The 19123-nt window shown below is 40.2% G+C and overlaps 1 protein-coding gene across 1 annotated transcript in view; it reads right to left on the bottom strand.

Moving 5' to 3' along the window:
- LOC147798644 (uncharacterized) overlaps positions 1-19123 on the bottom strand; it is a 36847-nt gene that overhangs the window by 14561 nt on the left and 3163 nt on the right. Inside the window, exon 2 of the mRNA XM_087139487.1 lies at positions 10448-10499. Coding sequence (XP_086995613.1) covers positions 10448-10499 — 52 coding nt within the window. The remainder of the gene's footprint in view (positions 1-10447; positions 10500-19123) is intronic.

A 19123-nucleotide genomic window follows, 5' to 3' on the forward strand; every position in this document is an offset into this window, starting at 1 on the left:
CATTAGAAATTACTCACACACAAACACCATTCCCTGATGTCAACAAATTTGAATTGCATTTGCAGTTGCTATGAATTCAAAAGCCAACAGTGAAGTTAAATTTACATGTCATGCATTTGCACTTTGAACATTCAGGCAGCGGGCCTATTGGCACGACGTAAACCTTTGGTCAATCATTCACAAGAAGAATTCCCGTTGACGTTCTTATGAAATTTTGGAGCTGTACAAGGCGTCCACTTGGCCCGCTTCGTCAAAAGTCCCCCCCCCATCTCTTTAATTGCCATCTATTTATCAAATCAATTCAGCCCAAGTTGGGAGTAGGGAGAAAAAAAAACCTGAGAGCGCAAGTGCGCACAAGCAAAGCAGCTCTATGAGTAAAGCAACCCCAAAAACGGTGTCGATGATGGAAAGACTAATATATCACGTATGACGCGTGCACTGGCACAAGGACTGGGTAGAAAGCTGAATAAATTGACACAGTCCTATTGGATCTCGGTCCAATATTAAAGCTCAGAGGCCGCCTACACGAACATTACACATAAGACATGGTTAAACCAGTACAAGCTCCAACTGCACGTTCAAGTGATTTAAATGTAATAGATAGGTACATGTACATCTATATATGCCATTTAACTCATTCCGCTAGACAGCTCCGTGTACTGGTTCAGTTTTGGAATTGAAAGCAAAGACAAACAGAAAATAACCTTTACACTTCAAGAAAATGCAATCGATCCTAACCCTAGCCCACACATCTAGGCCATAAATTTTGCAGGGAGGGGGAGTTTATCGGTACTTACATGTATATGGGTACATATCTGGAAAGTGGCCAAGTTCTTTTTTTTTTTCAGAAACTGATATTGATTTGGATCATAGCACACAGTTCCAGGCTATAAATTTAATTTTTAGAAGGTGGTTAAACAGTGAACCAAGTCTTCCAGAAATACCACATCATAATCAGATTTTTCAATAGTCAACTGGAAAAGTTAGGTCAACTTTGATTGCTACTATTTGCTACCCCAATTTCTCCCTCCAACCCTCCACAATTACCTGGCAGTTAATCTCTCTGCTATTCAAAAGCAGATTTTTTTTCACATATACACTCTGTTGGCTCAGGTGGGCATAAGCACAAGATCAGCTCAAACTCCTGTCCATGTACTGTACATGTACAGCACTCATTGTATGCATTGTACATGTAAATGTAACCCAGCCTAGTCATTTAGTGTAATTCTGGACTGTTTAATTAACGGATTAGTCAACCTTTCAGCTTCAGCATATCCCACATGATAATTACACAAACTGATAGTGACAAATGATGAAAAGAAGAGCTATCCTGAAACTAGTACAAACCGGTATGCAAAATGTTTATTATTGCAGGGTCTCAACCCAAGTTGAACACAACATGATTTACATGTACAAGACAAGGGAGCATAATTCAAAGGAAAAAATTATGAAGGTCAAAATTGAAGGCTGCAAACAGAAAAAAAAAATTGAAGGAATTTGGAGAGAACTGGAAAACAGTACATGTATGTTGTAACTTTGACCTACAGACGATTTCAGGAAACGTGGGTACAGTAACTATGTACCATTGCGTAAGCCTTGTGCCACAAATTTATGCTGTTGCTGCGCAATATATACTTACGCTTGATTTCACAAAAAGTTGCTGCCCCACATTTTAATAATATTAACTTTCTTGGACAAGGACAAAAATGGCTTTTTAGGACGGCTGTTCCTTTCCAATATAACAGCAGTCATCAAACAGTAGTTGAATCACCTACGCCCGCCAGTTTGAAAAAGTTTTCCTCTTTTCTTCGTCAGAACTGGACAAACAATCTCACAAACTTGTTCATTTCTCATATAAGTCTTGTGAAGTTCAGCAACGACGAGGCGTAACTGAACACAAGAAGCTAATCAAATCGTTCATTTTCACTTCGTTTGGCGCAACGTACGCTACATAAAATGACTGCACAAGTTATGCCATAATTTGTTGCATAAGTCGCGGACTTACATCTAAACAATGCATAAATTTTGTGAAATTGGTCTCTAAGACTAATTTCACATATTAATGATATGTTGCAAAACTTATGCAATGAAAATAATGTGGCATAAGTGGAGTTACGCCACTGCGTAAAGTTTCATGGAAGTGGCTCCTGGCTTGGAGTGGTTTCTATATGGTGCTGAGCGCCAATTAACCATGAAGTAAGTCCACACTGTAGGTGTTATGTTTTCCTTGGGCTCCTTGGTGATGATCTGCCTGTCCAACTGATCCAAAGGTACACTGCTGTATACGCAAGGTGGACAAATTATACAACTCCTGTAGTGCTGGTACGGCCATTCCTTCACCTCCCAAGTGCATTGGTACCGTACATGTACATGTATATGTATGTTCCCAACAAGTAAAGCATGTATTACCCCTGCTTCTGGTAACCAACTTGCTGTTCCTTCCACGAGCACTCCGAGCTGCGTTTTTACGGCAAGTTGAAGAAAACAAAAAACAGAGGGAGAAGAAACTACATTTTTGTTTTCACTTATTGCCATCTCTGATATACGCTCTTGACACAAGTAGTGATGCTCTGATGGGGAAACCGGGACACTCCACGGATTGTTGCAATATTGTGAGTATCATGTTTGCGTTGCTGGGTTCAACTCACTCTTGAAGAATTTTGAGTGCCTGAGTGGTCAATACTGATCAAGGCATGACTACACTTGTTCTACAGATGAGTGCATCACATGTACGTGCACACAGCCCGGGATGCCTTAGACAAGCACATAAATTTACCATGTACAATCCGGGCATCGACCACTATGCAAAACAGTAAACCAAACCAAAACATTCGCATTATACTTGAACAGTACCATGTACGGACATCCAAAGCAAACTTGATATTTGTGACTTGACACACACTAATATGGAGCACCCCCTCACCAGCAAAGCAGGTAGGTTGGTGGGGATCGTTTCATCTAGACAACCGGCACAAACGTGGTGACGAAAAGCACGTATGCGAAAGCATGCCCTCTCTTAATCCCGCAGAGAGCAGATACTTGTACGGGATATTTCACACTTTTGGGAAGCGGAGCAAAACTTAATCCAACGTGCCACCAAGACTTTAACATCACAAAGAGGTACACGTACAAACATGTGTACATGTACATGTACGTACCGGTACTTTTCTGCTACACTTTATGCAAAAAGGTCACCAATATTAGACGTGTATGGCAGTTTTTACAATTTTGGAGGGAACAGTTGTAATCAGGTTGTTTCAATGCTTTTCTGTTAGATTTTATGCATGATGTAGCTACACATGAGGTTCCCAAATGGGTGATAATGAAAACACATGAAACAAAGTCAGGAATGGATCTTGGAGGCAAAAACTGAGGAGGAAAACTTACCACACTTGTCTATCTCAAACTCAAAAATGGTAGACTTTTGTTGACAGCATGGTTGAACAATAAAAGTAAATGTCATAAACAGTAGCGCCAAAACTTGAAGTAATTCATTACAAACACATTATGAAATGTGTACATTTATACTGATCAGTTGGAAGTCAATGCACACTCAAAACGTCTGCTGTTTAAACCGCACGTGTTTCTTCTTTTTTTTCAAAATACAGAAGCAGATGTTGGAAATCCTTCCCTAAATGCAAGGCAAACATGCTGATTAAATTCACCTGCTAAATGAATTGGTCGGTGATGATTTTGATTGGAATGCTGATTGCCGAAGCTGCAACTCTGCGAGCCTGAAAGCTAGCAAGCGGCACGCGTGTGTGTGTGCAGGGGCCGATATCCGTAAATGATCACGACATCGCCGAATATCTGCCCCCTCCTTTCCTACGTGTCGTGCATCGCTCACCCACGGCAGGGATGCGGCACATGTGAGAAGCCTACATGTAGATGGATTGAGAGATGTGCGCGTTGGTTAATGATCCATGAATTCAACACAGTTGGGTAAGATGACTTTCACAGCAGCGGCCCAACAGGAAAAAATTCATGTGTGAGGGTCACGTAATATGAGAAACCTTATTGTGCTAAAAACCAGAATTGCAATGTGTAATGAATGCAAGAACTTCGTAGGAACATGTGCAGCATTCTGAAATGAATGTGTATGTACATGTATGTATCTGTATCATATGTACATTGTATCATGTTTACAGCTCACCCAAGTCTTTAGCATTGTCTGAAGCAACATGGGATTGGATATTTCCTAGTGGATTCTAATAAAAGTGTGCTACATCGATCACCTAACTGGACAAGTCATCAACCTGAGCTGTGACTGATGTGTGAAAGTGCCAGTTAGCCACGCACGACTGAAAGATTGAGTGGGTGATACCACCGAAGATTTACAACGTATCTATAGAAGAAATCCCTATGGATTTTTTTGTACATATACTTTAAATATATCATCCAGGGCCATAGCGTGACGAGTGAATCACTGTCATGCACGAGTGCCTGGTTCCGGTAGATGGGGAAAAGTCTGGTGTCTGACACCTGGCAACACTGAACACAGTACAGGTACTTGTACTTTAACCAATCCAGTCTCTGAACCGCTGCGAAATTGACAACTTTAACTACCGGTACATGTACATGTACACTGGTACAGTCAGACTGTAAAATATTCCAACAAGAAGCAGATAAATCCAGGTACAGGCAGATCTGCCTTACAATATTTTGGAGAAGCTACAGGGATGTACATCTACACTGCAGGAACTCTTTAATTTTTTACACAAACAGTGAGCAGATGCCGTTCAGGACACGCAACTCTCAAGCAAGAAAGGTTTGGTCAAATGAAAACAGTCAAGAAGCGTAGCACAACATGAAAGCCTACGGTGGAACCAATCTGAGGGGAGTTGTGAGTTAGATGCCTACTGAAACTGCCCTTCAAGAGGGTTTTGGGGAGAGAGGGTAACCTTGTGCGTTTTAGTTTTTCTCCCAAGGCTATGTGTGGATCAGAGCTACAGTAGGCCTACATGTACAACTTGAACTGCCTCTGTGACTGTATCATCTTGTTCATGCAGGATTCACGTTTTTTTGACACACTCCTGTTAGCCTTGGCTTGAGTACCAAGCGCTATGGTCAAAAACTAAACAAGTATTCAGAGAATACACGCATGTACAATTCCAGTGGCAGTAACGATGTACACGTACAAAGCACCACTCGCAAAGTTCATGCACACCACCTCAAGTTTGAGAGTGCGCACGTGAGTGTGGTGCCAATGACTCCCTGTGCACTAACAGCATTTGGTGGGATTAGTCTGCACATCTGAAACTGGGCCTCAGTTAATTTATCACAGGTTCCTCATCAGAATGACAGCTCCAGACAGGCTAAATCCAAAGTAGTCAATGATAGTGCTCTGGCAGTGGACGGTGGCTTGGCCAGACATTCCATCACTTCCATTGTCACACCACAGTCTGCCATTGTATTATTGCATGCTGTATGGGACAATGCCAAGCATGTCAACAAAATGACAATGCCGGTTTGTGAACTTTGGAGCTGAAAATATTTAAATAATTCCAATTTCATCTTTACATCCTGACAGTGACAGCAGGATGAATAACACAGCAGGTATTCAAATGGTTTGCTTGTCTATATGTTTTTCCCCTTAAAACAAACTCATAAGAGACAACTTACAAAAAGAGAACCATTTTCCCAGGCATTTTTGTAAACAGAAGTTTGTTTACTTTATGAGAAGGTTTTGTGGTATTTAAATATTTTCTTATTTCTTTTTTCTTCAGTCATACGTACAGGTACATGTATATAAATTTCTTTCATAACAGCTGCCACCCTACCTACAGTATAGGATGATTTTCATAACCACTGAAAACTCTAAACAACAACAAAATATGTAAAAATAAATAAGATAAATATTCAAACCTCTCCAAAGTGTAAAATAAAAATAAACACTTACCCGGTGCCTAAAAATTGCAAGCTACACGTCATTTTATGTCAAGTAATATACGTCACCATGCAACAAGGGATGCTAACTATATATGCGTAGATCATGTACATGTAGTTCATGTCATACATGTACATGTAAGTCTGGTACATGCCATCTGATCTTTCTTACATGTAAACGCAGATGAAATTTTGGGAGCGCGGGGAGGACTGTAACTTTTGAATCTCACAACTACAGAATGAAAAAAACACAAGATCAGGTGTTTTTTTTCTTAAATAAAATCAAGAGAACCTCAAAATAGGAAAGCCAATTGCTCAGCCACTGAGCTTAAGGAGTCACTCAATTTTCTCTTTCATTGGCTCCTGTGTCATGCTTCAACTCTCCATGACACACGCTTGACTGCTGCTTGCATTCTGCTCGCAGGGTTTCATATCCTCTCATTGTCTGCTCCATGTCTGGTACATACGAGCTCAAATTCTCGCTAGCTCCAAATCTCTCACAGACTTTTTCACCCCGTAGTGCTTTCTTCCTGTTTCTCCAAGAACTGTGAGCATCACTTCAACAAACAGTTGATTGGACCCATATGATAAAACATTTTTGGACATCAAACAGATCTTGCAAGGTACAATGTACATTACTAGTAGCTCTGCTCAAATTGGACGTTGTTGCTACAATTTAAAGACTGTTGTCAAAATGGCAAAATGAAATTATCCCATGCAGACAGCTTTTAAACTGTCGAAATTGTCAAGTGTCGATCGTCTATTGTTAGTTTTACCTTCCACAGCAGTAGTTTTACAGGGTCAACTCCTGCACGAGAATGACACTGTCAGTTTTATGTCGTAGAGAAGTCCTGTGTTAACGACCACTGTAACGTACGGTAAAACTTACATTTTGATAACGTGACCTAAGGACATACATACCAGTACAGTACGCCCTCAGTTGTTTCCCGAGCATGCACGCACACCTACCTATATACTGCACATACTAATACATGTACACCGTATACATACATGTACAGACATTGGAGATGACAAACGGACAACTTGACAACGTGCGGGAAAAAATTTCTAAAAATTTCGCACTTCCCTGAAGCCACAACGTCAATCAAGAGGTATCCTCATGAGCTTCTAAGACATGCCACTGTAGGTTGGTACATTGTACATGTACTGGTACTGTAAGTGGACAAGGGTCTTTCCGCTGGTCACAAGTAATCCATGTGCAGATGCACAGAGGAACAACCTCAACAGAATGTTTACAAATGAAGTGACATTTCACAAAGTATTGTCCAAATGCAAACGTGACTTATGGTTTCAAGTGCACAAACATACCAGTACTGTACATGTGTGTTTAAAGCATCTACATACATTGTACAAGGGATCGGATGTGCATGTACTGGAAAAAGGTCCCCAACCCCACGACCTGTGTCAGCCCCTCCAATTAAATATACCTCCCCACCCACAAGCACTGCTGTTCCACCAAAAAGGGAAAAAATAACGCCCCCATTTCTAAAATCCTAAATTCAAACAAATTCCTCCTCAGAGTCAGAGATGCAGCCAACAGGACTAATCAAATGCTGCAGGCATCTGCCACAGTCTCTCTTGTACATGCATGCGACGCGGGGGAGAACCCCAAAAGAATTATCTACGATCAATGATGCCCAGATCCATCTTCCTCCTTTTTTTCCCCTCCCGTAAATGAGCCGGAAACCGGGCCAGCGTTCTACGGTGACTCCCTCGAGGTATGTCATGTACACTGTTGTAATTCCCAATGACCGATGATGGAATCCTGCGTGAAATGAGCACTTTATTTAGGGGGGGGCAAGAACTAGGTTTTTCTTCTTTTTTTAGGCTGAGAAAAGCAAAAAAAGGTCAATTAGCTCAGGTTTGCAAAGCATTCATAGAATGAGCAATTTGCATGCATGGCTAAGTACAGTGGTAGGCCTACACCAATTTAGCAGAGCCAATCAGACACAAATTGGTTTAGCAGAGGAAAAATTTGCTTGGAGAGAAAAACAGGTCACCAGGCCCATTGCTAGTTACTAAAGTACATGTACATGTAAACGGTACATGTGCAGATGTTCTGAAACTTCAACCATGCATCCCGGTTCAGTGCAGTAAAACAATTTGGGGAATAAGATTTCGAGAAAACCATTGATAGATTACTATTTGCAGACCATTTTGTAATGCTTCAATGAACTTCTATGCTAAATGGAAAACTCATCTGACTCTCGACAAGGTCAGTCACCACACACACCCCTCCCTACTGCCAGTATATCCCCTTATAAGGTTAAACCTAAGAGCTCTTATGTTGTTCAAGCACTGAGCGAAGTCCAAGATCTGTCCAAAAAAAACCAGTTCAGAAACCAGCTACTATGAGTACGCTGAAACAATTAAAATTACAAGATTCATGTTAGTGGTCTGCTTAAGTATGGATGTGCGGTACCTATACACGTATGAAGAATACAGTGTACAATGCCTGGTTCCTGAAAACAATTTTCAATTTTCAATAAGCTAAAGTTTGCACTTTGCTTGGGATACCAGCTCATCATTTTGCACGGTGCAGTACCGTACAATGTAACCGGTATCCATGCAGTATGGAACTATTTCCTTGAGTACCTCATAATTCATAGGCATGTGTACATTTTAACCTGTACCATTAGAGTACATTGTATCAATTTAGAATATTACCTGTCCACATATGTACATTTACATGTATATCGTAATCCTTTTAATACAGTGAATAACCTTTAGAAAAGCTAGGTTGTTCGGTAATTTGTTTACCTAGTGAACTTTTGCCAGTCAGCCTACAGGCATGTTTTCTCAGCAGGACGCACATTTTTGGTGGCACGTCAATTTACAATAGCGCACCTTTGAAGATGGTCTTCACAGAGTACCATACAATTAAATGCACTCACCAATCATCCCTATTCACAAAGGCCCCATCAAGTTAAACTCAACGGTGTTTTCTTTGCATGTTCCCACAAAATGAGCCAACTCCTGTCAAAAGCCATGGACAGAAATCAAACCAAAGTTAGAGAAAAAGGCCTACTGTTCAGTAGCATCCTCTGATCACTGCTGGTTGAGTTCAACTGTCTTCACAGGCACATGACCTGTGATAAGGAAATCCTAAGAAAATGTGTGCGTGTGCGGTATGGTATACTTCACGTGTAACTTGGACAAAATTCAACACTGTTAGATATGTACCCAGGAGCACTTCAATATGTTATAGTGTGCATGTAGACATGCATGTGTATGCAAACATACGTGTTCGTAAGGAATTACATGTTAATTAGTTAATGCTACCGGTAAGTACACATGTACTTAAGAAACCAATAATAATAATGTACATGTACGAGTATAAGAAATTCATCATTCTCATTTTTAAGACCTTGAATTGAAAATGGAGCTCTTTCTTTTTTGCCAGCACTTAAGAGTCATTTCCATTTCAGGAAAAATGCTTAAAATGTACATGTACTAGTAAGTCATTCAGCACATGGGACTGAGCTAAAGTCTTATCCAGCACGGTTTTATTTGCAGGTACACTTATTTCAAGAATGTAAAAAATCTGATTCACCATTAAAAACCATTTTATGAGTGCATTTCTGTTTAATACACTATTTTTACATTGGGGAAAAACACTCCGTCTATAAGGCCCCTGTACATCAACCTAGAAATTTTTTATTACACTGTACAATTATTATGACACATGAATCACTGTGTTTCGTTGATGTAGGTTGAGAATTTTTCTGTTTTAACTACGGATACAGATTTCACCTTAAAGATACTGTTACACGTACATGTATCTTATTCTTTATCCAATTCAGCGGTCCCAACCAAGCAGCTGGTAATACATGTATTTTGTGTCCTTGAGCAAGCCATTTTATCTTTTTCCAGTCTATTCCATCCAGGAGTGTCACTGCGTACCAGCAATAGTTGGAAGCAACCTGCAGTGGACCAGTATCCCATCCAGGGGCAAATACCGGTACACGTAGATGTAGCTCAATCCTTTATTGGGTGCATTCAGTTAGCTTACGCAGGGCAGCCCTGACCTGGGGATGGTCATGTGTGCTGTGTCAAGCAAACGAGATGGTGGGGACGAGGTTAAACCCATGTAGATTTGACTTGCAGAAGCTAATCGAACGCACCCAAATACTGGCCCAATGAGCCACACTCGATCAGCCCCGGTATTCATGTGTGTAACATCGGTGCAACAATTAATTTGAGAAGAATATGCCCCTCTCCTTTGGAGACCTTTATGAGACACCATTTTGTGTGCTTCATTTCAACATCCATTTAGTTTGAAGAAATCATAACATCACCCCTCTCTGTAACAGCACACTGCACAAGTGAGGGGATACTTGGAACAGATTTGACCCTTGAAATCATGGGAGGGTTCATGCGCAGAAGTCGTTGAGTACACACTACGAACATCTCACAAAAGAAACAGAGCACGAACAATGAGCGCCCATTGTTATTGCACAGCGCTGCTTCTGTTAGATGTTCATAGTGACAGCCAGTTGACGCAAAAAGTAACACTTTTGTTTTGTTCCCTTCAACTTACCCATCTTCATCCTGGTAGTTCACAGGAGACTTTTTGATTGTGCCTTGCTTTTCTGTGGAAATACAAAAGAAAGAAATTAACGTCAGATGACTCTCGGAGACTTTGAGCAACCAATATGGAAACTGCAAAACATTCTGAATGGAGTGTTAAAGATGTGTAATTGCTTCCTGAAAGATGCATGAAAAACAGTTCAGCCTCAGACAAAAAAAATCCACAAAGTATTTTTCATTCTTCACCCAATGTAATAAATTTAAAAATACACACAATGCAGCTTAGGCCTATGCCTGGGATACACAAAGAACAGTAAAAACTCTTCTGGAGTCACTGCTACATGTAGTACACCATATGTTTTATTTCTTCTTTAACTTGTAATAAATTTGGTACTTCAAATTTTTTTTACCAGTATTTCACTCAACTGGACCACTGTACTTCCAACACGTTTTTCCCAATTTGACTGCACATTGAGACTTTTATCTGCAAAGTCTGACTATATTGTAGATTACCCATGGTTTCAACCTTTTTTGCCGAATTAGCCCTTATGGTGCTCAATCTTTCACCTGTTGGAGGATTGAGGACTGTTAGGATCATCATTCCACTATCAGCAGAAACCAAGTAATTAGCATGCAGCTATTACCCTATTTCTAAAGGCCTAACCTCACAGTCAAACCTGACATCAATCAAGACAACCTTTTTTTTCTCTCTCAAAAAAAGCAAAAGAAGAATGTCAGTATTTGTCAGAGGTTCAGATAGAAAAATTTAACAGCCATTTTTGAAGAAGTACAGTGAATAAAGTGGCAAGGGGTCAGGAACAATCGTGTCTCACTGGGCTCACACGCAAACCAACTTTCAAAAACACATTTGAACAAAAACTTTGTGGTTCATCGACTCAGTCCACAGAGTTTTAGTCAGATGGAGCCAACAATCTCATGAAATGAAATCCACTTTAGAGTGAATTTTTGATGTCTGGCCAAAGTTTCATGAAAAACATAGGCATGAAACACAGGCCCCATATCTTTCTCCGGTGCACAGTTACACAGCATACAGTTGGTTACGAAAGTTGCGTGCAGTGCAATTACATGTACACCATAAGCATTGTATTCAAAGTGAAATATGAATGTACATGTACCGTAGGTGCTACTTTATACAAAGTACAGGTATGTACATGTATATCATGCATGATAACCTTTTTGGTAATTTCTCTCACCTCGGACACCTCCTCAACTTTGCAACATTGTCAAGAATCATGAGTCAGTTGTCAGTACATGTACATTATTAGTACATGTACCCAGATACCCTTTTTTGTCGTCTTCTGTCATTCCAGTTACAACTTTACATTTTTCTTGTTTATCTAAACTTCTACTATTTTTATTTAATGATTTTTCTTTTTCATTTCTGGTTTATTTTTGTGACCTACACACACGTACATGGGTAATTTGTTATTTGTGGGCTCGAAAAAACAACTGCAAGCTTTACTCAGATGGGATTCGAACCAATCACCTTCTACTAATGCAGACATTCTACCACTCAACCATTTAACTTCCCTAGTCAGCTGGCTGGTTCGAGTCATCTGGCTGGTTCGAGTGAGGCAGGCAGTGAGTGCTGCAAGTAAACACTTTTCCAAAAAATCACAGTACATCTTAAAACAGCATGTTGTTGGTTTCCCAAAAAAGTTTGCCCGAAAGTATCCAAGAATGTGAGCCGAATTAAAGGCTTCTATCTCCGATTCCTGACGCGACTTCCCTTTAAACAACAGTCAGCTCAGAATCATAGCCATCACCACTGAGACATTTTGTGTATTAAACCCCAGGTGTGTACACCTTCTCCAATCTCCTTCCACACTCCAACGTGTTGACATAACATGATCCTCAGCATTCAAGCAGCAGACCCTTGTTTACCTAGATGTAAATTTGACACGTCCTGTATATCAATTAGCTGGTGCAGGCACTCCAAGTTCTGGTAAGTTTGATGTTGTTTTACACATCTGACTTACTAGTACATGTGCATGTACATGTACCTATATGTACCATGTACATTGTACATATAGAGTACCTTAATTCAGTTGCCATGCTCATTAATGTGTGGACCCATTATTTCCTCTGAATGTGAATTCTGCTATCTAACTATGACTTTATTACATCTGGACATGACAGGTAATAGTTAGCACCTACAGTATGTGAACTTGTACATATATTCAAACTCAAACAAGACTCGTACATGTAAGCGTCCTGACTCCCCAATGTCACTGTGTAGTTTCAAAGTGCTTTGAAGGCTTTAGCGTAGTAAAAAGCAATAAATCATTTAGAAGGTTCATTTTCAAATATGAATGCATACATGTAAATGCCCGAAGCACGATTTCCTTCGACCCAATCTACCCTCCAAGTTCCTTCACAAGAAGGCTGAAAATATTCTTTAGAACATTACAAGTACATACACTTTTTTTTTTACACATTCATGTTATCCAGCCCTTTTCCTCCTCCCCGACATCTGTTAGGTACAGACACCGGTACACTGTACACTGTATGTGCTATACATGTACATGTACATTGTACATGTAGCTGTCAACTCCAAGTCTATGTAATTTAAGCCTACTACTGTACATGTACATTAAGTGCATCAATGGGAGAATCGCAATATTGAACAATACCTCGGTACAAGCTGAAGAAATTTTAACTTTGAGCTACATTTAAAGTGCAAAATGGACATAGGAACTGCCCAATTTGGGGCCCCTCACCAGCCAATCCATAAACAGATGTACATGTACATGCATGTATACTGTGCACATGTATAAAACGTACATACGTACTGTACACGTACACATCAGTATGTTCCTGAACTACACGTATCAGAGTGCACATTCTGTCACAGCAGTTCCCACAGTCACATTGGTTTTGCACCGTTTGACACTCATGAGGCTTCATGTTTGCTCAAATTAAAACCATCACCAAGCCCTGCACAACTGTAGCCTGTAATTGTTTTTCTCTCTCGAGGGATGCACAGACAGACCAAACCAAATCTTGAAAAACATCCCCGCCAATTTCCTTAAGTCGTTTTAATTTCCCTCCAAGTAAATCACTTGAAACCTAACTGCCTGAGTCCTCTGCTTTATTGGGCGGCTGGGTGTGTACATACATGTAGGTATGGGGTGTACCTCAGCAAATTTAATCCGATGAACTCCAGGCAAGAGATGTCCTTGCATAATCCTATTACAAGCAAATTAGCTGGCTTGCTAACATCTGCTGGTGAAAACTGCTACCTTGGGGTACTGAGCATCCTGAAACATCACCCTGGCTGCACAAACTGTTCATTCAATATACCGGACTGGTCTCTTTCTGGTCACTATTGAGTGTTACAATATCAACATTGAGAAGGTCATGTACCAGTGAATTAACTGAAACAAAGGATCAAGTTACGTGTAAATGATACAGGTAAGGAACACAACAACCTTGGCTGGATGCAATTAGAGAAATAACCCATCAGACTTCTGATTCTTTTAAATAAAATGAAATAACAAAAACAACAAGAAAATATTTAACCCAAATTTTAATTGAAAAACAATACAAAAGTACATCATGTCAAAGTATGCCATTCTACACGGGAATACCGGTACATCCCTACCAGTACAAGACAAAAATCCAGCTGCTTAAAATATATTTTATTATTGGTGAGGAGATTTTTTATACAGTTTTTTCAACAGTTGTTAACTTCAGCTGTTCTACATGTAGCTCCCAGCATCAACAGAATCTTCTTGTGGTTTTTTTTTTTTTTCCTTTTTAAATACCTGCACCACAAGGCTCCATCTGTCACCAGGAGACGGCACGACCCAGCATGACTGCACCCTCACTTTAACACACTCCTCTTGGCCAATACCACTGCTTCCAGCAAAGCCGATAAACCTGTGTTATTTAAGGGTAACTCTTTTCTCCCCAGGGAAGTTGGAACTCCACATCCAAAGAGAAGAATTTTATCATTAATAGGAATATGATTTTTTAACTCCTTCGGGAAAGGGTAGAATTGTTGCTAGCTTGCAATTAATTAATTCTAAAAATCTGAGCTTTAGTACAGATGCATTTTAGGTGAGATTTACAATGTATAGATCTTGATAAATGTACTGGTGCATTTAATATACGAGGAAAGTCCAAGATATATGTGACAGTACCTGGGTAGTTGGCATTTCAGGGTATCTACATGTATGTTTCTCCCTTCCCATATTAAATGTTACAGCTTAATCACAGTACTTAGTAGACTATATCATCCTGTGCCCGGCAGAAGGGCATAAGCACACTTACATTTAGGCCCTTTCGCCGGGAAGCATGATCATAGCAGAAAAAATGATCCCGACAAAAGGGCGTAAGAAATACACTCTATTTATTTAGTAAAAACAGATATAATTTACTACCAAATCACAAAAAGCAACCTTTGAACAGCTTATGAAAGGACTTGGGCATTTTGTTTTTTTACTTTTTGCCAAGAAATCTTCATATTTCATTAAAATACAATAGTTGCATACTTTCGTCCTTTTGCCGGGAAAAGTTTTTTGCAGTGATCATGCTTCCCGGCAAAAGGGCCTACGTGCTTACGCCCTTCTGCTGGCACACGACGATATGTACAAATTTATCACCCAAGTGACTGTGGTCTTTATAATTGGAAAAGCAAAAGGTGAAAGGGACCCTCAGTCATGAATTCTGGGTCCTTCAAAAACATCCCATAACTATGAGTGCAACATGCACAAGCTTTTACCAATGAAAAGGCCTTCCAATTTCAAAGGAACAGGTCTGGATCCGGAGCAGACAACTGAAATGATTTCTCATCCTGTAAAAGCCCACCACTAATTTCCCTCCCACCCTACAAAACGAGAGATTGCCTGCTTTTTCCAAATTGTACCATCTAATGACTAAATGCACAGTGGCAGTGTAATGCAAACAGCATGTAAATTTATAGAACTGGAACAGACCAGAGTGATTAGAAGGACAAGAGAGGCAGTGGCAATCATTACACTACATTCATGTACCTGCTGATACTGTATGTACGGTATTATCATTCTCGTATGTATGTGGCATGGCAGGTTATACAAGTGACTTTTTAATGCGCACTGAATCATGAATCAACTCTGACCAAAAGCACCCCCTCACAAGCTAAGAGATAGGATTGGTGGGAAAAATGTTCACCTTGGTACCGATACCAAGAGCACACCTGGAAACCATATACACTGTGCATAAAACAGACCTTGGCCATGGATGCTTGCCTAACACATCCCCGCCATCCCCTGCCAAATGTACCCCCAAAAAAACTGTGTCCAAATGGGACATTTTCCTTTCCAAAGGGATGTCATTCCTCTTCAAAAACATGCAGTCTCTTTCCTTTTTTCTGACCCATTGGAGTCTGCTTATGATTTCGCTCTACAGAAGATATTCAAACAGGGCTTCCAATCGTAGCATGAAGCACTGAACAAAGTCAACAACCAGTCACAGGGAAAACTGAGTGGCATGTATAACTGGCACACCAACCCCTCAAAACACCACCAGCTGTTCCTGCACAATACCAATCAAAACCCATTTTAATCTCATTTCCCCGCTCCAGTGAGAAAGCATGATGGGGTTATTGTCGAGTCAAACACACCCGAGACCGGGTAAATAAAGTTCATGGCTTGAACTGGCTCCAGCGGGTTGAAATGGGCAGGCAGAGTGGAGCCCAAAAGTGCAATGAGTTTTGAAGAATTTCAAAGTACAAGTTCCTGTAATTTGTAAATGAGACTTGCGTGTGTACACTGCATGAGTTTGTCAACATACATGTACATGTAGGACATGCCAGCTTGTAAACAAGTGCCTAAAACTAGCCAATGAATCTCAAACACGACAATAGTATGATGTAGTGGGACTGGATTTCTCCTGTGTGATCATCTGCCATAGACTTACCTTTACATGTACTGTACATGCACATGTTAATACAGTGCAAGTGAGTACACATGTTCCTGTACAACCCTGTTTGTTTCATGTGGATCTGAATCTTGGATCAGAGATCCCAAAGCTGGTTCGCTCCATCCTCTAAGCACGTTCTGGTGTCAGTGAACCAACGATGGATCACTGATTGCGATCTGGATCCATGTGAATCAAACAAGCCCACTGTCTTGTGTACTCCACACAACATACATGTACCTGTACAAACATGTACACAGGTGCTATGGGAACATGTACATGTGCAATGGTATATGTACGTGTACAGTCTGTACACAGTATATTGGTACATTGGTACATGTTCCAACTGCCATCCTATTAGTGCATGAACCAAAATAATGTGCATACATGGCAAGTATAAGTTAGTGACTCAGAAAATTTATAAAGGGCCTGTTACAATCAGATAAATTGAGAAGTCTCAAGAAAACTCTAAGTATTAAAACAAACAGATATAACTGTTTTCACAGGTTCCGCAATCCCTTTGAAACTTTACCGACTATGAAAAGGGAATTCAATGTGATTAACAAAAACAAAAAATGCTCACTGCCCACATTACAAAAGGTAACGCTGTTTCTGAAACAGAGAAATCTATCAAAAAGTCCACGTTGAGTTGCCTCCCAACCAATTCCTTTGACGCGCTGAATGAAAAATATCCCTGGAATGACACAAAAAACATTCAGGAAATGAAATATGACTTCCAAAAAAACACCTCCTGAAATGACAAATGTCAGTGAAAATAAGTTGGTGAAGGCAAAAATCTCTTCAGAGTGAGCGGCAGACTTGACAAGAATTCTTGAGAATTCAGATACTGCTTGAATTCCCAAAGAGAATTGAAATCAATCATCTGTGATTCATGACACTACTTACTAGAACTTTTAGTCACTCTTAACTTAATGGGTTATTCCACCAGTTAACTGCCTCTTCCTTTTTTCAATTTCTTTTTACTTGCAGCATTTCCACACAAACATAAATTATGCATACTCAAACTGTTGCATTTGGTGAAAAAAAAGAAGGCTGACTGGCCAAAATCAGACAAGCTAAGGTCAAGTTAGACATTCCTTCCAGTACACCCAGCCAACAGCAGCATACACTGAGTCCAAATGCCAGTGTGATCTTACAGAAGTTGAGCTTTTGGATTCATTAATTAAAAAAGGGTTTTCAGTTACACATGGACTGCTGATGTACATGTAAAAAGAGGTCTTCAGTCTGAATGTCTTTCAACTTGCCAAATTCTGTGTTGAACAGATTTACGAAACACATTACCAGTACATGTATGCACCTGTACATGATCGAATCAATGCTACAGAACGTGAAATGTGTGGAATGATAAGGAGTCCATTCTCTAAATGGCTGTCAAAAGCATACCGCTTAGTCAGTTAATGTAAAATGCTTAGCACCAATTAGTCAACTGCAGTCTCAGGAGCGCACATCACAAGGTACTCAGGCTGAGAACCTTAACATGCATGCTAAAGCATGAACCCTAGCTACATGTACATGTACCAGCAGCAAGGAGGAAACTCAGACCTCAGCTATTTGGCCCCTGTCCACACATTCATGTTGTCCGCATCAGGATGGAGATGAAAGGCGGAATGAGACCTGACAGCCGCGACCCCGTCCGGGCCTGGTGTTGTCACAAGTCGACACATTAGGGGGTACGATGAAATGCCAGTGACTTAATAACAACAAATGCATTCCAGGATGGCAAGTGAATACTGCACTTTTCTTCCCCCAGTGCTCCAGGCAAGACTTTGATTTACATGTACACATACTTTCCTTTTTTTCATCATCGTTCGTGGACGCCACTGCTTCTTTGGCTTTAGAATTTCCTCGCCTTTTAGAATGTACAGTACTTTTCTCAGAATTACCAGTACATTGTACATAAACATGTACAGTGTACACGTACGTTCAACTTTTAGCCATTCCAGTTACAGGTATAAGTTCAATTAAACTTTTTCTTTCTGGATGGTATACTTAATTTACTTCAATTTATATAACAGCAAGATCTCATTTTTTAGAAAGCCATAAATAATAATGGAAGTATGGTTCATGATCTACAGTTTTTCACAAACAACATTTCAAGATAAACATGCTTTTTGTAAAAACTAAACACTGTTTAGTTTAATATTCACTGAACACTGAACTACAGACAATACAATCAGAACTTTAAGTTTTATTGCCCTGGAAGAAACGTCACCCCACATTTTAGCCCCACAAATGAAAGCACATTACTTTAGTGTACAAAACAAAGTTGCACTTTAGAAGCCTAAACTTATCTACATGCAAGGCAATTTTTTAATACATTGCATCCCTCGGCTTCTTTTGTATTCATGAGTCATCCGTGAGTGGCACTCTTACCTGTGTTTGATGCAAATGATAATTTCTATCAAAAAAATTACCATCACTCCCCCCCCCAAAAAAAGAAAGCAAAAGAAGCTGAGATGCAGCAAACAATTACCAGCATCCACAGTGTTGGTAGTAAAGACTTCTAACCCTTAAAAAGCCTCATGTTTTTCTTTCCGTTCTTAGTCATCTTACCATCAGCTGGGGGAGACGCATCCCCCAAGAACTCAGCCATACCGGTACCATACCAAATCTCTGTGAAACTTTGCATGCGTGTACAAACATTCATCATCAGTCCAGCTGTGAAGTTTCCACTCAGTCCAGTGCATGATTCTGTTGATAATACGGTCAACTGAAGTTCAAGGCCACATACCCGTATGTGTCA

This window comes from Acanthaster planci, linkage group LG07, assembly GCF_054643075.1.
Source record: "Acanthaster planci isolate LZ-2023a linkage group LG07, COTS_SCS, whole genome shotgun sequence".
Taxonomy (NCBI): Eukaryota; Metazoa; Echinodermata; class Asteroidea; order Valvatida; family Acanthasteridae; genus Acanthaster; species Acanthaster planci.